Here is a 23,106-nt window from a genome sequence, read left to right on the forward strand (position 1 = left end):
TTCCACTAAGATTAATTTGTTAATAAATCATGTGTTTATTAGCAAATATTCGCGTATCAATTCACTCCATATGCTGAATATCACAGCTTTAACACATACTTTAATGAATTAGTAATTGCTGTTTTATAAAAACTATTTGCTGTGCTTTTATCCATATTGCTGTAATACGCGTTCAAAGTTGAAAAATTGAAATTAGAACGTTCGAAAAAGCAGTATTTTCACATTTCATTAAATTACTCCAGCAAGTATAGATACATTCCTGTGCTCTTATCCATATTGCTCCATTGCATCCATTTTTATGAAAGGGGAAGCGCCAAATGATTACATACTTTTGAGGGAGGCATACTAACTTCAAGGAAACCACTGATCTAAGGCGTGGCAATCAACTAAACCCTTTTTAAGGAGTGGCTTACGAATGGTGCACATTTGGTTGCCTAATAATTACTTGATTAATCCTTGCATGGAATCGACGCTTCCTTCGTGATTGTTGACCTCGCTCTTCGATGGTGGATCCCAGAAGTTCGCCTGTTGCGCTATAGCAGAGGAAGCGCTACCACTGGCTTCACTAATTTTTAGATTCTTGCAAATATTCGAAAATAACTGAAACAAAGCATATTGAAAACACACTAGTCTCAAAAGGAATATAAATGAAATACCTTGAAATGGTTCTGAGTATCATTCTCCAAATGCCTCTGCAACTCTGGCTCATCCTCAAATTTATGTGGACACCCGAAGCTGCCAAACAAGCAGTGCAACTTTTCGCTCTCCGGCAAATGACTTTCAGGTATCCTGAATTCGCAATTGAGCAAGTGCGTTTCCACGTCAAGCGGAGATAACTCCTGCAGACATCCCCTGACTATGTTCGGGCATTTGGTCCTCTGCTGAGAGATTTCCCTACGGGTGAAGTTATCTGGGAATATATCATCTCTGGTCAATTTCAGATTGTCCACTGGGCAGCAAGCGTTTTCTTTTCTACAAAAACGATTACAAATTGAATTCTTAGAAAGTTACATTAATTTCGGTGTTTACTTGAGCCAAAGGTCGATGCAGTTGCTGCAAAATCTGTGTCCGCAGGCGGTGACCACCGGGTCTCTCAGCCATGCCAAGCAGATGGGGCACTCGAATCGAGACTCCGGTGCTATGTCCAAGGCATCCGAGATGGAACTCTCCTCCGCAACTCCGTCGACTTTGCTCTGCTGATGTCCAACAACATTCCCAGCCATTGCTGCGCTCTGTGACCCCAAACTGAACTACCTGTTGTCTTGAGTCATCTTAACTTAAGTCACTATGGCGTCAGCGAATTTCTATGGAATCACCTGCCCAAGTAATTAGTATGCAATTAGCGACGCAACGGAGAAACTTGAAATTCTACGACAACCATTCCGACAATTAAGATTCCGATCTTTCATTCACAAAACAATAACAAACTTTCGATTCGTTCTGAACGCGAACCTTTTGAATAATCCAATCAATCCGATTTACAGGTGTTTAGTTAGGCAACCGATGATGCTTAGATTAAATGTGGATTTTCTTATTTCAAGTTTCTTTTATTTTATCAAACTATAGTAAAAATACATGTTAATTATATTAGAGAACGTATTGAAACGAATGATCACAACATTTATCACGGGGTTTGTAGAGATTATTAGACGATAGTTTTCCTATCGCAAAGCATCCTACTTTAATCGCGGGTTCAATTGGCGCGCAATCAACGACGCTCACCACTTTCCTGGGTGGCCTAATCCTAAACCTAATCTTATCGTCGGCCTCCTCGGGTTTCTCTTCGCAATCATCATTGGAATTCCTTAGGAACGTGCAATCTTCGAACACCTGACTTCGTGTATAGCAAAACTTCCTTTTACCGTAGGTACAGTTGATCCTTCGGCGCGCTTTCAACAGCGGCTTGTGCCAGTTTATCTCCTGATGTTCGCCTTCAAACGAATCAAACATAAATGATGTAATTTAAGTGAAGAATTATATATATTTACGTTCTTCGGCAATGTTGGGCCTCCACATCGGCACTAGAGCGCCGCCGAAAAGCTTGTAGAACTTCTCCGTCAGTTCGCGGTCAAAACTCTCTTTAATAACGACGTTGTAAGTGCTCTAAAAATGATCAATTAGTGAGATGATATTGCAGTTTGTATTATAATTTACTAGTAGAGCATCCGCGAGCTTTGGCTTCAATCCGGCTTTGTGTAGGAAAAAGTCGAGGTTTGGTTCGATGAGCAACTTTATGGAATCGATTCCCAATTCGTTGATGATCATCACCAACGGCACGGAAAAATCTTGCCTCATCTCCTCCATATTCGTGGCGATTTTGATGAAGACCATCTGATGGATTGCGTCCCTCTGGCAGAGGAGTCCCAACACTTTGCACATCGGTCTCATCACTGCCTCCGTCGTGATGGTTCGGAGAAGTCTTTGCATGAGGAGACGCACCAGCAGTTTCATCTGAAAAAAAAACGGTAGATAAGTTAAACATTCCGAATTCATCAATTAGATCAGTTGAATCACTTGTTTATCGGAGACGATTTCCATTGCGATCATATTGGATTCGAGCGCGACGACTAAATCCAAAGCGCGCAGCGTGAGGCAGTCGTAGATGATGTCTTTGCTGAGGAGGAAGAACGCGAAGTGATAGAACCATTCGGCGATTGGACCGACGTTCGAGTTCAGCTTGATCTGATTGAGAGCAACCTGCCTCACCTCCCTCTCGTTCGACACCAAGGCAAAAGACATCGCCTTGAAGTAATCCCTCAGCAGTCTCTCCATGTCCATCGTCCACATCCGACACATGTCCACTTTGGCTGGCTGAATGAAGACCTCTCGTCTCAACGCCAGATCCATCACGTTTACAGGATTATCCTAATAAACAAATCATTAACATAGTTATGAGCGTTTTCCAAAGAATCTTACATCCATGTAGTACAACTTCTGATCGGGCAAAGCCCGATAATTCGGAAAACTCGAAGCCCCGAGCACCGGATCGATGTTGAAATCTTGGAAGCTCGCGCTGACATCACTCGATTCAATATAATTCCTGCCCATAATTCGCGCCTTCGTCAAAGCATTCTAACAAAACGAAACATAAAATCCATTATTTAAAACGAAATCATCAACAAACATCATCATCATACATGTATCACACTTCTCAGTTTGTAGCTCAAATCTTCAGCGAATCCAAAGCACAGCTCCTCAGACAACTGCTCAAAGGATGATTGTTCAGCGTAGATCACAATCGAATCCGGCCCCAAACCCGAGTACTGTTGTCCAATGTGTTCCTGCATTTCGAAAATATCCAATTAGTAAATACATCTAGCAATCATCCAATTCACTTGTAACATACAAGGCCCGTTTGATCCATCTCCGATTCCGACTGTCCATCCTGCGTAGAATTCTGAGACTTTTTCTTCGCCATCCGCCGTTTCGCGGTCAACGCGCTTGGATTGGGCGCGTTCTTCGCGTTTCCCCTCATCTTCGACGATTGTAAACACAACTAATTAATCGAACTGCAAACTGACATTGTTAAGTGAGGTTAAGTTTGTTGTGACTTTTAGAGGTTTACTAACTTATCGAAGAGGGCGCTCACAAATAGATATCAGCAAAACAAACAAAATTTTCAAAACCCACTTGGATTATACAAAAAAAAATGTAGAAAAACTAACAACTGATATAATTAAAATTACAATAAATAATACATTTATTAACTCTTATAACGTGCTTTAAACTAGAGATAATTACACTTACAATATAGTAAAAAAAAAACTATATTTGTTTAAAATTCAGAATCTCAATACTTTATAACTTGTGTGGGAACATGGACTGTTTGTTTATGCAACTTCAGGAGACTCTTCAGGCGGAAAGATTTGAAACATTCTTGGCATTTGTAGGCATCTGCAAGTAATACGAGACGATCAGTAAACATCTCGTTAAAATTATATTTCTCCTCACTGTTCACTTGATGGACCATGGACAAGTGCATATCCAGAGATTCCCTGCTCTTGAATACCTTATCACACATCTTGCAATTCAGCTGAGCTTTATTCTCTGCAAAGAAAATGTTTACACAGGAGATGAGAGTCGGCAGCAAAAACAGCACTGGTCAAGGTATACTTGCGTGCTGGATTCTGTGCAGCTCCACAAGCGATTGATCTGACAGTCTGGCAGTGCAGAACTTGCAGTATCTGACTTTGAATTTTCTCGGTTTCGAATGATTCTCCTTTACATGCTTAATTAGATTTTCTTCACCGATGTACGATTTGCTGCAATGGTTGCATTTGAAGCAAGCCTTATCATCTGCAAAAGAACCCACAGTAAACATGAATGGTTTACTTTATTGGCTAGCAATTTATACTTGCGTGTGTCAGTATATGCTTGTCTAAATGAGATTGTTCTGAAAAATGAGCATTGCATGATATACATCCATAATATCTAGCCTTATCCATAAAAACATATTCTACATCTGGATTAACATAGGAGGGCTCGTCAAGTTTAAATTGTTCCTCCTTTATGAACAACTTTTCAGTTTCATATATCTCCTCTTGCAAGATCCCTTCATCTTCAACCTCCAACTTAACATCAATCAATTCTGCATTCTCAACTTTACACTCCATCGTGTAAACTTTGCTTTCAGCTAATTTGGATCAAGCGACAGTTAAAATATTTTTTGTTTTCAATGACAAATGTAAACATTAGCTTAAAAATAAACTAGAAATTTTAGGTTAACGTCAATATAAAAAAAAATGGAGTTGTATGGCCAACTTTGATATTGCAGCAGTTGGTATAGCTGTGTGAAAGTTTTAAATTTAAATTGAAGTTTTAATTTACGTTAGTTTCTATAATAAATTAGCATTTGCAATTAAATTTTACACTTAAATAAGTAATTAGGAATCCTCCAACTTAACATCAATCAATTCTGCATTCTCAAACTTTACACTCCATCATGTAAACTTTGCTTTCAGCTAATTTGGATCAAGCGACAGTTAAGATATTTTTTGTTTTCAGTGACGAATGTAAACATTAGCTTGAAAATAAACTATAAATTTTAGGTTAACGTCAATATAAAAAAAAATGAAGTCGTATGGCCAACTTTGATATTGCAGCAGTTGATACAGCTGTGTGAAAGTTTTAAATTTAAATTGAAGTTTTAATTTACGTTAGTTTCTATAATAAAATAGCATTTGTAATTAAATTTTACACTTAAATAAGTAATTAGGAAACCTCCAACTTAACATCAATCAATTCTGCAATCTCAACTTTACACTCCATAATGTAAACTTTGCTTTCAACTAATTTGGATCAAGCGACAGTTAAGATATTTTTTGTTTTCAGTGACGAATGTAAACATTACATTGAAAATAAACTATAAATTTTAGGTTAACGTCAATATAAAACAAAAATGGAGTCGTATGGCCAACCTTGATATTGCAGCAGTTTACGTTAGTTTCTATAATAAATTAGCATTTGTAATTAAATTTTAAACTTAAATAGGAAAAATAAAATAAACATTTGGTTAAAAATAAAACGATTAAACACCACGTATAATTGTAATAATAAACAGAGACATAAAAATAAATAAAATTTACAAAAAAAAAAATTATTAAATTAAAAAAAAACAATATAGAATTAACAACAATCATCGTTTCATCCGTCAAATGTTTTAATTTATTGTTTGCTTGGCAAGTTTCGGTATTTGCATTGTTACGTTTTGATGATTAGAACGAAAAAAGAAAAAAAAATAATAAATAATTTGGTCAAAAAAAGTCAGTATTACATATGTATGTATATATAATATTATATTTATACACGTTATTTGTCAATCACAGCCCCAGTCAATAAGAGAACAAAACAAAATAATAATAATAAACATAATAAATGAATTGCGAATAAAAAAGGACGACCGATTGTCATTAAGAAGAGCAAATATAAAAGATGCCTGCATCAAAGAGAGAAAACAATAATAGTAATAATATAAGAAGAAGAAACAACATTGTCGTGGTTACGTCGTAATGTATATAGTATATAAAATATGTCTAAACTCTATCACATCTTTTACTTTCTATGTAAATATTTATATATATATTTTTTTTAGGTAATAATATTAATAATAATTTTATATAAAATGTGTTTCTGTTTGTGTGTATGTACAAGGACAAGATTGTGTCGATGCTTTTCCTCCCCCAAACAAGAGAGTTTTTGTTTTTGTTTCGTATGCAGATTTACGTATTTTATATCCTTACCAGTAAACAAACAACAATTATTAGAATAGATAAACCTATGGAGAAAAAGTAATATTAAAATTGTGTTGTTGGTGTTGTTCTTAGCTTAGCGATTGCTCTTCAGCTTCCAGCGCAGGAAGAGGAAGGCGGCGATCCTGAGGACGAAGAAGATGACGACGAGGGCGACGATGTCGATCGTGTAATCGGAGTCGACCATGTCGAGTTCCTCGAGCGTGGTCATCGGTGATTTGAAGTGGCAATAGGGGACGGAACATTTCAACTTTGGCCTGTCGAAGGAGTAAGTTGCCAGCGCTGTACCTTCGAAGCCGTACCTGATGTACGAGAGGTACGTGATCCAGCGCAGGTATATGGGTATGGCGTCGAAGGAGACGAAGAAGCCGGAGAAGAGCAGGAACGGTACGGACATCACCGGCGCTAAGAACACGCCGTTCTATGAAGAAAACAAAATTGGTTATTTCTAATCCATTAAATGAAGTGTTGATGTTGACTCACTTGCACGTTCATTGCTGCACCGACGACGAGACCGACGCTCTGCGCGACGAACGACACTAGAAGGCAGGCGCCGAGGAACATCCCGAAACGGCTGTACTCCATCGGTTGCGACGTCATAAAGTACACTATCGTCACGTAGATGACGCAGAAGATCGTCTGGAAGGGCATGTCCGAGCAGGTGATGGCCAGGTAGTACGATCGCAGCGAGTACCATCGATTAAAGTTCTCCTTCAACAGTACGGGCATCTCCAGCGGGAACGAGAGGATCGTGATGGTCATAGAGGTGTACATGAGGAAGAGCATGTTGAAGAAGAGGAAACCCAAGTTGCTGAGCACTTTCGCTCCGTCGTTGCCGATGTCGTAGTAGAGGGCGCCGATCAGCAGACCGACGAGGATGTGCGCAAAGAGACGCAGGTACATCAAAGTCTGCGTGCGAAAAAGAAAAAAACGAATTAATTTATATAATGCAAATTAAACTTACAATTTCACTCACCCAATCTCTTTTGCTGAACAGCAACGCCCTTTTCAGCACGATGAAGAACTGATTGATCTCGGTGTTGCCGTACCGCGGTTGGATCACGTCATCCTTGTCCAGCAAAGACGAGGCGGCGTTATCGGCCTTTTCACCGTTGGCGTAATCATCTGAACAAAACAATCGATCAGTTTCCATAGAGAAATCAACAATTATTAACTACTTACATGTATTCTGTGGTTTCGCAATGTCGTTGTTCTTGACTAGAAGATTGGTGCTGGCCGCGGCGCCGTTGCTGAACTTCTCCTCGACGTTCTTCACGTCGTTAACATCTTTGGGTGGATCTGCGGTACCGTGCAAGACGGATCCGTTGTTGAGGACGTCCTGCTTGAATCCGATCTGATCCTGGTAGTTCCCTTCGCGGATGTCGTTCTTGCCGTTGTCGATGGCGTTCACCAGCTTCTTGGTGTTGTCTCCGTACTCGCCGCACGCCACCTCGATGATGAAGGAGGCCGGGTTATGGTACGAGGGACACTGCAGACCGACGTTGCCGAGGAACGGCACCAACTGCTTGGTGCTGCCCTGGTAAACGCACTGACCATCCGAAAGTGTGTACAGCTGATCGAACATCTCGAACAGTCTTGCTGAAGGTTGATGGATGGTGCAGATGATGGTGCGTCCGCCCTGCGCCAACGTCTTCAGCAGGGAAATGCACTGGTAACAGCTGGAACTGTCCAGACCGCTCGTAGGTTCGTCGAAGAACATCACCGGCGGATTGCTGACCAGCTCCAAGGCTATAGATAAACGCTTCTTCTGTCCACCCGACAGTCCGCTGGTCATCGTCCTCCTGTGTTCGGAGAGGCCGAGCGTGTCCAATATCTCGTCGATGATCTCCTCCCTTTCCTTCGGGTTCTTCTCGCCGATTTTCAGCTTTGCAGCCACGTCCATCGCCTCGTTCACCGTCAGATTACCGTGAAGCTGATTGTCTTGCATAATGTAAGCGGACAACTTCTTGAACCTGTTCAACTCTCTCTCACTGTCGTTCATAAGGATCGTTCCTTTCAATCCTTCAGTTCTGCAAACAAAATCATACATTTTACTGTAACAAGCCAACTCCAATTCTGAATATGTCAATCATTTATCTTTCAACAACTGTCAAGTTGACAGTTTGTTGAAAATTTTGTATAATTGAGTGACAAAGTTACAAAATATTATTTGTAAACTGACGAGAACATCAAGCGAAGTACATTTTTTTTGGTTTTCGAACGCATTCGCAAATGAATAATTCAATGTATTTCGAGCTGTTTCTTCACAATTTGGCATTGAATTTTGATGTAAGAAACGAGAAAAAAAAAACTTTGATTTCGAAATCAAAGTTCGAGTTAACGGGAAAAATTAATAGAATTAAATATGCAATTAACAATTATTACAAACAACGTTCGTTCTCGGCGATATATACTAAAAAAAAAACATGGGGACATCAAGTTTTTTTTTGTATTTGTATAAAATGAGAAAACAGGAAATGGATTAGAATCGTTCTATCCTTGAGCGCGAATTTCCATTGGTATCTTGTTGTTGTTAATCGCAAGTGAGATTTTAAGCAAATAAAAAAAAATATGAAGAAATTGTTAATGTACGTAAACATTCGTAATAATAACAACAAGGCTGAGAGTTCAAAAGTCATTTTTGACGGTTGCTATTTGGTAACTAAGGTAACAAGTGTATGGCAGATGCACTTATTGTTGTTGTTGTTGTTATTGGAGACGTGGATGGAAAGGTTGATTCGCGATCGAAGTTATTTTCGTAGAAGGAAAACCGGCCGCCGCTGCCGCCGCGCGATATCACGGGCCTCGGCGCATGCATCCACGTATATGAAAAACAGCCGGCCTTGATAAGTGCGACCTTTGCGGCCAGGTCAATCGGCGAAACCGAAAGACCAATGAACAACAAAAAAAATGAATCAATTAGAACGAGAGGCAGACAAAAAATAAAAAGCGCGAGCGAATGAATGATAAACTGATTCCGAACTTACTTGTATCCAGTGAGGATGTTGAGCAGGGTGGATTTTCCGGCTCCGGATGGACCCATGATGGCAGTCAATTCTCCGGATCTCAGGTGTCCGCTGACCGATTTCAAGATCACCTTGTCATCTGCAAAAGAAAACGTAAATTAAAAAATTGCAATAACAAACTTGACACATGTCAAAGGGATTTGTCAGAAGTTGAAATCTGTTTTTAATCAATTAAAACAACGTTAAAACAACGAAATCAAACAACATGTTTGTTTTTTTGTTATAGATGTAAAGTAAAGGATAGAATAAAGATTGCAAATGAAATAACATTTATTATTATTGACTGTAATTCGTTTAATCGAAGCAAGCTATAAATTAGTGACGTTTAGTCATCGATTCCATTGACACTTAAACGTCAGAAATGCGAAGGGTCACCTAATCAGTCCGGCTTCACGGAATGCTATTATATTGAAGCCTTACAAAGAGTCATTGACCGATTTAATACAATTACACCCGTGTCCCATTTATAGTTTAGCTCCCTGAACGTCCGTTTATTCTTTTCAAATTACACTTGAACCGCTTCCATCGGCGTAAATAAGTCTCTGAACACCTGTAAAAGTCGAACTTGATGGTTCACCTTGACGTGTCCACTCGGAATAATAATTACAATGTACGTGAAATCAGAAGTATCGTAATAAACCAGAAAGAACTAGGAGAGAAAATTAAAAACAACGAGTTGCTCCGATGATGTTGTGCAAACATGTGGAAATTTTGCGTTAATTCCATGAAATTTCTCTTTCCTTCTACCACCCAATCGCCGCTTCGTGTTTGCAAATTTTACATTCATATACAAATTATTTCCTCTCTCGTGACACAGGCGTTGCGCAATTATTATTATGTCTTTATTTGCTCATTTTTCCTACACGCGACAACTTCAATGTTGACTGCCATCTCCAATGATTTTGATGTACTCCACTTTCCCGAATTCTGATTGGACCATATTTCGCATCGCTGCCATATTGTCCTTCGCTATTGGTTGCATTTTGATAGTTTTTTTGTCTACGCTCGAGCTCGATTGGTGTTTTTTTTATTCCATAGTCATAAAAAAACAATTTATCGCAGTTTGCTTTGAATCCATTTTGTATACGTTTTTCAACAATTAATGTCATTAATGACAGCTTTGACAGGTGACTGTTAATTTTGACATATTTCATAAAAACAATCAACGATCTAGATCTAGTAATTAAATAAGGAAATAATCATATTTGGCCTAGATCGTTCATAATGATCTTTCATAAAAAAAAAATGAGTTAGGTTATGCTTAAGTTTAAGTGATCATACATTTAACAAACAATTTGACATGCATTTACTTAATAAAGTGTCGATTATTTCGAGATAACACTGATTTTTCTCCCGTCTTTGTGGTTCTATTTTCGTATTAATGTTCAATACAACACTTATATCGATTGCATTTCAATGCTATCTAATCGATATTCTAATATTATTCAATACCTACTGAGAACAAACAAAAAAAATTAAAACAAAAAAATACAGATTTCGTATCTAGGTTACGGCAAACAATTGACGTTAATATTCATTGAAGCAATGTAGGCTATGAACTGAAACTACTTGAAGATTTCTTTTAACAAATTAATAAATACATTATATTATCGTACACTGGCTTTGTTGTGAGAACAAAAAATGACTATTTATAGGTTACGTGATTAAAAGATATGTCCGAAAACAGAATGTGTTTGTTTCTCCCATGGTTACATCAACAACAACGAAAATTTAAAGCAAATACAAAATTGAAAGCGATCGAAGTGTATAATTGAAGAAGCACTTTGGTCCGTGCTCGACGATGATTAATTGCGCGTGGGATCTGGTGCGACCTCTTCTTCTATCATCTCTCTTTATCAACGGTAAACATGCATAATGTGCACTCGTTTCCACGCTGATAAAGACCTTCCGAACAATGAGTTCTAATGACTAACGATAATGATTTCAGCCAGTCCGGACTTCGATCTTTGAGCTTTTCCACACACACAAACACTCGACACATGTGTGCATCCATAATCCATTTTTCTCTTCCAACAAAAACCAACAAATTACGCTTCAAACACACAAAAAAAAAACAAACTAATAATCAATAGAAAACTATTGCATGTGATAATATAATGCATTGAAATTAAAACATATTATGCGTCAGCAGTATTAATACTCTGTAACCATAGTTACAACACGTTCTTTGATTCAATGCGGCAGAAATTATCTTTTAGTTTTTTTGTTTGTTTTTGTTTTAATAATTAAGAAAGTTTTTGTTTTGTATTTTTTCTGAACTGGGCTTCATGACGTTCGTAAATTCAAGTATTTCTGGTTTATTATCTATATCGCTCATTACATATTAATTTATTTTTAATTTTGTGAAGTCCTGATGAATTCCTCGCATTTTTAAGCAAAAACTTCATTACAAATACGGTGATGCGCGTACCTTCTTTATATGATCATGATATCATTGGATAATTCGGTAAGTGTCATTAGGTAATTTGACATCTGTCAGTGAAATATTTCCTTGTGACGCAATCTTGAGAATAGTGTTTTTTATTTTAGATTTTCAGTATTCTCGATAACTGCTCGATCATGGAATTATTGCTCGTCGCTTCCGGGACAGTTGGCAACAACGGCCGTGACCGTGCATGTATATTAACACGCTATTTCCACGGACTTTTAATTACGATGTATAAAATTACTTTAGCTTAATTATGGAACGAATTGCGTCAAATTAAATTCACAATTATAATTTGACATATGTCAAAATCGAAAACATACATTTAGTTGTCAAATTGACAAACGTCAATGTTGTCAATTGCTATTTGACATATGTCAAATTTGACAATTGCTTAATAAGGTCTTTGTTTCGTTTCTCTTTTTGTTTGTATTTCGTATACATTTGTGTTTCACTAAAGAAGTTTAGCACAAGTAATTAATTCCATTACTGCAATTGATATTAATCGAAGTCCATTGAAATTATATCAAATTATAAACGTAAATTAACGTTTTTATGGAGCAAATCAGAAACTTCAATAATTTTCGTATCGACTAGATTTGTGTCGCAATTGATATTTGCTATCTCTGGTAAATAGAACAACAACATTCATTAATCCCAGATAAATAATTATTTCGTACTCTTATCGATCCGCGTGAATGCGCTTTTTTACACTCTTTTTTTTGTTACTAACTTACAAAATTTCCACTTATGACTTAAGTTCAGATAACGTCTAGATTTTGTTTCAAAATGAAAAACAAATTTCACTTGTTTCCTCACCTGTCAAATGCACTTATCCCTTATATTTAGAAGAAAATAAATTTAGAAAAAAAACTAAATCAAAATAGGCATGAAACGAACAAAATTCAGACTTATTTCTGGTGATTCAATCAGACAAACAAATTATACAAAAAAAAAATAACATCTTTTTTTTTATGTTGCCGTTGTTGTCCGAGACTCTTGTTAATTGTCATGTTTTTGTGTTCTTATATAATTGTTGTCTTTCTTAATGGGATTTCGTCTGGCAGCGAAATTTATGGTATTGCGTTTCGCACGTTATGGTAAATTTTAATTAATTCCTCAAATCCAACTAAACACGCAAAGTTACGTAATTTACTCATTTCCACTCTCGACTAATGGATATGTGCAATTCATTATTGAGAAATCATAGATAATATACTTTTAATTGCAAAAAAAAAACAAACATAATTTAAGTTATCAAGTGAAATTATCAATTCAAACTTTTAAACTGACGTATGTCAAATGGAAGGAACTTCGGTCCTTGCGTAAACGTCATATTTTAATGCGAGAAACGTGCGACGTTTGATACAGATTTATTAAAGAAGAAAAAACACAATGACGTTTATACTAACTAACTGTCAATGAACGTTAGATTATGTCAAAAACAAGTTTTTAAGATAACCTTGATTTATAATTATTTTTTCGATTACTAAATTCAACAGAAAAAAAATACAAGAATTTTATATTTTTTGAATTTGATACGTTCATTTTCATTCATCGTTCATTAATTTTAATGTTTCCTTTTATTTTTAGATTTTATTGTTTCATTCATTCATGCAGCTGTCAAAATATACGTTGAATGAATCAGATGTTTGAATTTTGACATGTTGCACTTGTTTTAAGCTTGGTAAACGTCAACTTTGACAGTTGTCTTGTTTTAAATTGTGAGATCATATGTTTTATGGATCGGATTTAAACGTCAGTTGTTGAATTTCGAAATCGAACATTTGAATGAATCACGGCTAACATGACTCCAATAGATTTAAATTGGATAATGCGGAGAAGAGCCTTGCGACGCTTTTAGTGTGTTTCTATTTTCGCCGTTTCTAAATGCGTGGATTCCAAGTGAAACCCAAACGAAATCTCTTCTTCGGTCGGAGGATTTGCTTGTTTACCGCGTCGTCATGGCGATGATCACAAAAAGCGACGTTGCCAGAGAGGACAGGGGGGGCAGAGCGAGAGAGAGAGGAGCGGAAAGGGAAAGGTCGTGTGTACTTACTCTTGCCCTGTCGCACGGTGTAGGTCAGGTCACGGAAGGCCAGATCAACTTTGGGCCTCTTCGGGAGATGAGTGAGTGTCCTAGGTTGGGCAGGAACGATCTGCACCTTGACATCTCCTCCGGTCGAACTCCTGCTTTTCAACAGAAGATTCTCAGTCGCCATTTCGTCCGACTTCTCTGTGACTTTCATCCTAGCTTCTATTTTTATTTATGTAACTTTCGTTTTTTTGCGAACGCTATACTTTCTAATCCACCCTAATAACGGGCATCTCTCAACGAAAAATAAATTAAATAACAAAACGAAACTTTTGCGTCAAAAACTGTATTTTCCCCCCTTTGTTTTGCGTTTTTTTCTACGAGAGAGGCGCGACCGTACTCTCGAATGTCACTTTACGAACTGACTGCACGAATGACAACCGCCCCGCATGTGCTCCACTCCACCTCGATTGGTCCGCGGATTCGTGGTGGGGATAAAAACAAAATGATACGCGACCGCCAGAGGGCGCACCGACCGACCAATTCAAACGAGTTGAACGAAGCGAAGAACAAAATAAAAACGCAATTTTGTTTTCGCGTTTTTCGTGAAAAGAAAAAAACACGATTTCATGGAAATTATGTGTATTGCTTTCCATCACGCTCCAATTAAAAATACAACAGACACGCAAATTACCTTTGATTGCTTAACGATGCATCGTTTAAAGTGATTTAAAGTGGAAAACATTTTGATCGATTCGTGACATTATAATTTTTAAACTTATGACACTGGTCAATTTTGACATTGACATCCTTCGATCGTTAACAAAATGCAAAAAAACAAAAACAATACTAATTGTGTAATAAATCTCAATATATTCATTCTTATATTCGAAACATTTTATTTAGTTAATTCTAAATAATTAAGTAAACTTAATAAATAAATCAAATTCAATTATTCCCAATGAGTCAAATAATTTTGAATTATTAAAAATTTTCTTTATTAATTTTAAAATTATTTTTACAGCATTAAACTTTTAAATTTTAACAAAATTTCAAAAAAAAAATCTTTATCTGAAAACTTCAAGTTTGGTGAATTCACTGCGAATGTGTCATTATGATTGATTCGTGACATTATAATTTTTAAACTTATGACACTGGTCAATTTTGACATTGACATCTTTCGATCGTTAACAAAATGCAAACAAAAACAATACTACTTGTGTAATAAATCTCAATATATTCATTCATTATTTCTTATATTCGAAACATTTTATTTAGTTAATTCTAAATGATTAAGTAAACTTAATAAATAAATCAAATTTAATTATTCCCAAGGAGTCAAAAATATTCCTTTAAAAATTTGAATTATTAAAAATCTTGTTTATTAATTTTAAAATTATTTTTACAGCATTAAACTTTTAAATTTTAACAAAATTTCAAAAAAAAATCTTTATCTGAAAACTTCAAGTTTGGCGAATCCACTGCGAATGTGTCATTGTGATACGAGAATAAAAAACAAGATTTATGTAATAGTTAATTCATTATCGAGCAGGCCGAGCGAAGTTCGAAAATCCAAGTGATCGTATTACTTCATTTATTACATTTTTTTTGTGTGTTGCCCGAACAGTTGCGAATTGCACAATTGCCTCTGTATCTGAACACAGCACACGTTCGTATATGTGATTTTTTTTTATTTTAGATTTTTGGATTTCTTCTCTTATTGTGATTAGACGATAAAATCGTTTCTGTTATCGGCGGGATTCGAAAGGTCGCGGATTCCACGTTATCGTCGACCACTTGACTTGTGACATGGCGATGTAAAGTGCAAATTGCCTTCGTCCGCGCGCACACACACACACACTTTTTTCTCCCTCAATTATGCCAAGGTTGAGAGAAGACACACCAGATTTCACTTCAAAATCTCGTTACCAAAGACAACAATTTTCAGTTACTAAATTTACAATTTTCAGATCAAATTTTTGTATGATTTTCAAGAGGCTCTCACCTACTAGAAAAATAAGTATACATTTTTATGAACCATGCCAAGGTTGCTTTAGAGAAACCGCTTTTCACTCTCTCGCTGCTTTATATTAAAAAAAAATGTACATTTATATTAAAAACTAAACAATATCATTCAATGTTCGCTAGTAAACAAAACATAATAATTAAGAAATTATAAGTAACTGCAATTATTGTTTTTTTTTTATTAAGAAAACCGGATTGTGCAGTTTGTTATTTATGTAAATATACAAAAAGTGACCTTGACGCAGTTTTTTTTAAATATTTATGGTTTCGCTGTCTGCTAATTGATTTTTATTAAAATCGTTAGTTTTTTTTCTATTTTTAAATTGATCGTGAAATTAGCAAATGTCAAATTGACAACGATGAACAAATGCATATTAGATATGGTTGTTGTTTTCACTTTGACGTTTCAGATTGACAGTTGACGTGTTTCGGTTTAGAGCGAAATGTTTCAACTTAAATATTCTATTTAACTTTGACGTTAAGATTGACAGTTGACGTGTTACGGTTACAAGTTATATAAAGTACTTTGACGTTACGAAGACAGTTGACGTGTTTCGGATTGAAATGAAATGTTTCAACTTAAATATTCTATATAAAAGACTTTGACGTTAAGACTGACAGTTGACGTGTTACGGTTACAAGTTATATAAAGTACTTTGACTTACGACAGACAGTTGACGTGTTTCGGATTAGAATGAAATGTTTCAACTTAAATATTCTATATAAAAGACTTTGACGTTAAGATTGACAGTTGACGTGTTACGGTTAAAGTTATATAAAGTACTTTGACGTTACGACAGACAGTTGACGTGTTTCGGATTGAAATGAAATGTTTCAACTTAAATATTCTATATAAAAGACTTTGACGTTAAGACTGACAGTTGACGTGTTACGGTTAGAAGTTATATAAAACACTTTGACGTTACGACAGACAGTTGACGTGTTTCGGATTGAAATGAAATGTTTCAACTTAAATATTCTATATAAAAGACTTTGACGTTGAGATTGACAGTTGATGTGTTACGGTTAGAAGTTATATAAAACACTTTGACGTTACGACAGACAGTTGACGTGTTTTGGTTAGATGCGAAATGTTTCAATTCAAATGATCTGGATATTATATGAAAAAAGGTAAATTAACAAGTATTTTGATACTAAATTTGTCAATTTGCAGTTTGATTGATGAACAAATTTGTTTATAGTAAGTAAATAAGTTTTAAATCATAAAGAAAAATAATTTGACAGAATTGTCAATTGATTGATCGCGTGTTTTCTCCATGACTTTGACACTGATGACAGTGTTTTTGACATGTACAAATTGTTCGTTTTTAAGTGAAATATCATGTGCAGTATGCTCGACTGATGTATGGAATTTGACCCGCAAGGTAAATTAACAAGTAGCAATAAGTAAATAACCTTGTCTGAGAGAAAAAAAACCTGATTTTTGTACATTTGCGTCCGAGCGCAAACCGCGTTCGGCCATTTACAATTGTCGACTTTTCCTTTTCACCGAATCCCAACTAACGACTGCTTATTCCAAAAACTTTCTCTCGAACATTAAAGATATGAAAGTGAAATTATCATCAATATAATTGTTTTCTTGCAACATTTTCTATTTCGGTTTTTTTTTTTCGGTTGTTGTTTCCGAATTTTTTCAAAGATCTTTTACCTGTTGGTCATCTTCAGAAGTTTCCCTCGATCCATTTCACTTGTTTCGGATATCCAATGTTTCGTGATTTGCACCAAATATTCACAATTTGTTGATGTTGGTCGAACAGAAGCGACCCGTTCATTAGCGTCGAACGAGCGGAATTGGTGAAAGTGAGAGTTTCTTGCTGATGGCAAAACGAGCTCATTTTGCGTCTTGCCAGAACGTTGCTCTTATGTAACTGAAATCCCGCATGGAAAACAAATGCTTACTTGATTCTACCATTTTTAGCAGAACAAATGCAATTTGAAACAAAATCCAAAGCATTTTTTTGTTTGTCACAAATGTCAATTGTCAAGTATTATACAAACCAATTACTTATACAAATAAAAATTACTTCTTACTTCTAAATACAATTCTTATATAATTATATGCATTGTTCATCGAATTTAATTAATCATTGCATGTTTAATTAAGTTGGTAGGATTTGACATATGTCAAATATATTACTTCAAATGTCAAATGCTTTTGAAAATTCCAATTTAATATTATTCAATTGTACTAAATCTATATCTAAAACAAAAAACGTACTTTTCGCCCATTATATATTGATATAGATTAGACCTTAAATTACACAACTTGAAAGATAAATTTATTCGATTGATAATGTATTAATCAATACGCGATACATTATCAGTATAAAAATTACAGTCTAAAACTCACAATTGTATTAGTTAATCTAAAACATACACTTTGTAATTATGAAATTTAAAAAAAATATTATATGTTGAATGTGTTGCCTATAATAATCAAACAGTTTCTTTATTTATGATTAGTAATTATAATATGCAGATTATAAGAATTGTACTAAATTTAATGTACATATTTCAATAAATCATATATTTTTGCTTTTAAATACACTACAAAAATATTGATTTGGAATCTAAAAAACGTATATAATATTTGAAAACATGTATTTGAAGTTGCATATATTATAATATATTAAGATGTGAACACACTACCGTTTATCACTTAACATGGAAGCTTTATTTAGGAAATTTGAGATGTGAATGTTAGAATACAAAAGGATATATTTCAAGCATGTGGAATCTGCAAAAACTTTCTTTGTATAATTTTCATAATTTACAACACTGATTATATGTGTATATACAATAAATTTATGTTGCTTAAATTTATAAAACTATGTTTTTTCTTATTTAATTGCGTTTTAAAACAAGAAAAATCATGGGTTTTAATTCATTATTAATATTTCAGCAATTCAGTACTTAATTGAAAATAGAGTTGTCTATATGTTCAAATACGAAAAAACTACAAAATGGCGAATTCAAATTTAAAGCCTCGTTAAGTTACTTTGTATTTCTTATTAGGAATGTCTACAGTTTATTATTTAAAGTACTTCTATTCTATTTGCACAGTATTCGCTTATTAATTATAAAAGTATTTTAAGTACGCAGGTGGTTGTTGTAATTTCAAATTCCCGCAAAAACGTCGTTTCCAAGCAACAAAATTGTATTCTTTCATCTTAAATCTTTCTCGAGACAAATCAATTACAAACATCTGCACTCGTCGTCATGGGAATTGCATTTGGATAGAACAGACGACTGTTTGGAAAACAATGGACCGATACGATACGCGGAGAGAGGAAATTATCTTAATTGGATTCCAGAATGGAAATAATAATTGCAGTTTATTAAATACGTCCTTATTTATGAATAATTTTCTATAATAAATGAAATAACTTGAAATATTTTTTTTAGTTTTCATTTAATTTGTGTCAACAATTTCATGCATAAATTTCTAATAGACTCAATTAAAAATTTGCATACTAAAATAGTTTTTATATGGAATAAATTATATTTTTATGTATTAGAGTGACAGTTAAAGTTATGTGTTTCATTTACTGTCAAATTTGACGTTTCGAAAATGTTATCATTATAATGGGAATAGATACAAAAAAAAACAATATTTACGTATCCATTTGAAAATTATGATTTTATAATTACTTTTATTACTATAAAAGTGTAGATAAAAATTGTTATTAAATAAATAAGTTTATGTGAATTTGGGTGACAGTTAAGGTTATTTACTGTCAAATTTGCGTTTCGAAAATGTTATCATTATAATGGGAATAGATACAAAAAAAAAACAATATTTACGTATCAATTTGAAAATTATGATTTTATAATTACTTTTTTTACTATAAAAGTGTAGATAAAAATTGTTATTAAATAAATAAGTTTATGTGAATTTGGGTGACAGTTAAAGTTATTTACTGTCAAATTTGACGTTTCGAAAATGTTATCATTATAATGGGAATAGATACAAAAAAAAACAATATTTACGTATCAATTTGAAAATTATGATTTTATAATTACTTTTACTACTATAAAAATGTAGATAAAAATTGTTATTAAATAAATAAGTTTATGTGAATTGGGGTGACAGTTAAGGTTATTTACTGTCAAATTTGACGTTTCGAAAATGTTGCCATTATAATGTGAATAGTTGTGAAAGAAATACAATCTTTCTGTTCTAGTTTCGAAGTTATTAGTGCAAATAACTTTGAAAATGATGAATTTATTACTGTGTTGATTTAAACTATTAGTTGTGTTTAATGGTTGTTGGATGTGAGAAGAGCAGCTCTACATTTGTGTCGTTGATACATATGCAAGTGAGAGGAAGTTTCGAAAGGAGAAGTTGTGAAAATAAGGATAATTCCGGGTCGTACCGATGATCAAGGTTGCATACGATGTATGCAGATAATGCGAAAAGTAAGTGAGTAATTACCGTTCACGCGCTACTTACCACGAGCGTTCTTCTGATCCAGAGTTCAAAGTCGATGAAGAAGAAGGAGAAGAACAAGAGCGCGTAGGAACGTTATTAATCCGTGGAATGAAAAATATGCTCGATTGCATGTTAAAATTTTAGAAAGCTTAATTACAATCCGCACTCTTTAGAGACCATCCGTCCATTCCGAACGGACTCTATTTACTCTAATAATTTTCAATTACAATGCACGCTCTCATTCAGAGCAAATTTACAATATCAGATCGAGAATTAACATTCGTTTCATTATATTGGCAACATTTTCGAAACGTCAAATTTGACTTTAAATGAAACACATAACCGTAACCGTAACTGTCACTGTCACATTATTTAATAACAATTTTACCAACTTAATTGACGATGATTTGGTTTAAGGTGCAAAAGAAAACTGATTGAAGTTTAAATAAAACATTTAATATAAAAAAAACAAAACTAAATTACTGACTAATTATTACATGTATATAACAATTAAGTTAAAAAACGCGAAGCAATAAATATTTATGCGAGATAACAACGAAAGCGCGGCTACTCTTCCTCTTCTTCGGTATAATTCTATTAATATATTTTTGTTGTTTTTATTAATTCTAAATTTAGTAGTGAACCCTTCTGTTTCTGATGTAGTAGTTGGCAAAGGGCGGCGGTTTCAAATCGCGCTCCATCCCGAAATGTCGGACAACGCGTTTGGGCTGGATGCGGGCCTGCCTCAACCTCTCGTTCTTCTTCTGATTGCTACTGCTACTATTGTTGTTGTTGTTATTGCTGTTGCTCTTTTCGTATTCGTGTCTCATGAACTCGTTCTGCGGTTTCGCAAAGACTTTGTAGGTGGTGGGTTGAGGTTGACTGGCTTGACCCTCCTCCACGTTCTCGTTAACGGAATACATTTGGTGCTGCAGATTCTGATCGAAAACGGTGTACTTTTGCGAATCCCTTCCTGCTTCTTGCAGAAGATTGTTGAACTGTTGCGGGTTCAGCTGCTGCTTGTGGTGTTGTTCTTTGATCTGCTTACCCATCTCCTTGATCAAGGTGGTATCGAAATGGATGGGGATTTGCTGTGAGCTGATCGAGTTCAACACTTTGTTGCCGGTGGTCAAGATCGGATCTCGCAATAAGCTTGTGTCGAGCGCGAATTTGGGTTTCTTCAGCTCGTAAACGGAAACATCTAACTTGGGTTTCTTCGCCTCGACGAGTCCAGAGAACGGGGTGAAATCTAACTTTGGTTTTTTACTCTCCAAAGCGGAGTAAGTAATTCCTTGAGCGCTCAAGTCCAATTTAGTTTTTTTCGATGGGAAGTTGATGTGAGTAGGTTGTTGCGAGTTGATTTCCACGGCGTTGCTGTAATCGAAACCGACGCTCTTACCGAGAGCCCTTTCGTGATCGAAGTTCTTGTAATTGACCGGTTGAAATTTGTTCACGTCGATCTCCTTGCTCCTGTAAATCTCCACCGTCGGACTCAGATTCTTCCAGTTCGGTTTTGGGCTGTAGTAAACCAACGGATTCTGCTCGGGTCTTTGATCGTAACTGGCAGCAAACGGATTCTTCACCTCCTCCTTGTGACTGCCGGTGATCACGTCCGGTTCGTAGATCTGCTGCGGTTTCCTCTTTCTATCGTTGCCGAATTTCACGCTGTAGCCAACGTTGAAGGATTGCGACTGCTGCTGCGGATAGTTCAAGAAAGTGTGCTTCTGCGCCGGAAATTTCGTCGTCTGGAACGATGCCTGCTTGTAGTCTTGGACGCTCTTCGGCGTCGTGTACTGGTAGACTGACGGTTTCAGATGGGTGTCTTCGGAGATCGAAGGGTTCGGACCTGTGCCCAGTTTGAAGTCGATGGTGCTTTGAGCGTGTTGATCCGGGTATCTGCTGTCCTTGTGGATGATGCTCGTCGAGTAGCTTACGCCGCTTCTTCGATTCTTGCTCTCCAAAAGTGGAATCTTGTTGCCCAAATACGAGTTGGCGGCGGATGCGAACGCCACCAGCAACACCAACGTCAAATTCTGAAAATTTCAAAACTCTAATGTCAAAATTACGTCATTGATCACGTCAAATCAGTTCCATAACTTAATCTTAAATCTTATTTCATACGTGATACATCAAACTCCAGAATCAAGAACAAGTCAAAGTGACAATCGTTGACAATCAATGTCAAACTCACTTTTCACGTGTCAAAATTACGTCCTCGGTCTTGTCAAAACAGATGTCCAATCAGAAACTGTCAAAATAATTTTACAGTTCGTTTATTAACAAAATGAAATACAATAAGCAAGCTCCGCAATTAAGAACTGTCAAAGTGACAAATTGATATCAAGCAACATTTGTTTATTCTGTTGTCGTTCTATAAAAGTAGCAACAACATAAAAATGATGTGATATGAAACATATTTAGTTTGTACAGTTAAAATGTTTGTTAAATTATTGAAGAAACTATGAATACTTACATGAATCTTCATCGTGTGCTGTAAATCACTAAACTGTTTCTCCTGGTTTATTTTATTTTTATATATATATATAAAAAAAAGAAATGTCCAAGCACTTTGGTGTCTTATTGTTTTACGTTGGTTTCAGTTAACGGCACTTTTCCAAATCCGAATCTAAGGATTGTAGATTTATTTATTTTTTGGAAATTTTCTAATTTCTGAGATTCGCAGTCGGCAAAAAGCTGTCGACGAGTAATTGCTCGTGCATAGAAACACCTGTCTTATATATAGAAGAGCGCCTTAGATTTTCCTCTTCATCCCCCCCTCTTCTTATCCATCTAACTCGGAACCACGCATTCTCTGATCCTCTTCGCTTTTCGCTCTTGTTCACTCCTCTTCTTCTTCTTCTTCTTTGCTTTAG

At 35.5% G+C, this 23,106-nt stretch overlaps 5 protein-coding genes across 5 annotated transcripts; all 5 read right to left on the reverse strand.

The window, feature by feature from the left end:
• Positions 1–302: 302 nt before the first annotated feature.
• Positions 303–1,451, reverse strand: LOC108556858 (TNF receptor-associated factor 6-like). The gene is made up of 3 exons (XM_017913139.1): positions 1,030–1,451; positions 657–972; positions 303–600 (listed from the first exon to the last, which is right to left on the reverse strand). The coding sequence occupies exons 1-3, from the start codon at positions 1,221–1,223 to the stop codon at positions 442–444; spliced, it is 669 nt and encodes a 222-aa protein (XP_017768628.1). The 5' UTR covers positions 1,224–1,451; the 3' UTR covers positions 303–441.
• Positions 1,452–1,691: 240 nt separating this feature from the next.
• LOC108556856 lies at positions 1,692–3,623 on the reverse strand (the record flags this gene model as incomplete). The annotated part of the gene is given in 7 exon segments (XM_017913138.1): positions 1,692–1,931; positions 1,989–2,103; positions 2,155–2,451; positions 2,515–2,865; positions 2,917–3,072; positions 3,138–3,281; positions 3,347–3,623. Coding segments are annotated over 7 exon segments (1,432 nt in total), but the record flags the coding sequence as incomplete, so codon positions are not given.
• Positions 3,624–3,713: 90 nt separating this feature from the next.
• LOC108556859 (zinc finger protein 809-like) lies at positions 3,714–4,699 on the reverse strand. The gene is made up of 4 exons (XM_017913140.1): positions 4,355–4,699; positions 4,114–4,296; positions 3,952–4,047; positions 3,714–3,894 (listed from the first exon to the last, which is right to left on the reverse strand). Exons 1-4 carry the CDS (start codon positions 4,611–4,613, stop codon positions 3,791–3,793), a joined length of 642 nt encoding a protein of 213 aa, XP_017768629.1. The 5' UTR covers positions 4,614–4,699; the 3' UTR covers positions 3,714–3,790.
• A 1,079-nt stretch (positions 4,700–5,778) lies between these two features.
• Positions 5,779–14,185, reverse strand: LOC108556861 (ATP-binding cassette sub-family G member 4). Its single transcript, XM_017913143.1, has 6 exons — positions 13,780–14,185; positions 9,236–9,353; positions 7,431–8,278; positions 7,225–7,373; positions 6,732–7,157; positions 5,779–6,669 (listed from the first exon to the last, which is right to left on the reverse strand). The coding sequence occupies exons 1-6, from the start codon at positions 13,967–13,969 to the stop codon at positions 6,325–6,327; spliced, it is 2,076 nt and encodes a 691-aa protein (XP_017768632.1). The 5' UTR covers positions 13,970–14,185; the 3' UTR covers positions 5,779–6,324.
• Positions 14,186–20,801: 6,616 nt separating this feature from the next.
• LOC108556860 lies at positions 20,802–22,760 on the reverse strand. Its single transcript, XM_017913141.1, has 2 exons — positions 22,707–22,760; positions 20,802–22,266 (listed from the first exon to the last, which is right to left on the reverse strand). Exons 1-2 carry the CDS (start codon positions 22,716–22,718, stop codon positions 20,866–20,868), a joined length of 1,413 nt encoding a protein of 470 aa, XP_017768630.1. The 5' UTR covers positions 22,719–22,760; the 3' UTR covers positions 20,802–20,865.
• Positions 22,761–23,106: the final 346 nt, after the last annotated feature.

The sequence above is a fragment of the Nicrophorus vespilloides genome, unplaced genomic scaffold (genome assembly GCF_001412225.1).
Source record: "Nicrophorus vespilloides isolate i.1.1-1 unplaced genomic scaffold, Nicve_v1.0, whole genome shotgun sequence".
In the NCBI taxonomy this organism is placed as follows: Eukaryota; Metazoa; Arthropoda; class Insecta; order Coleoptera; family Silphidae; genus Nicrophorus; species Nicrophorus vespilloides.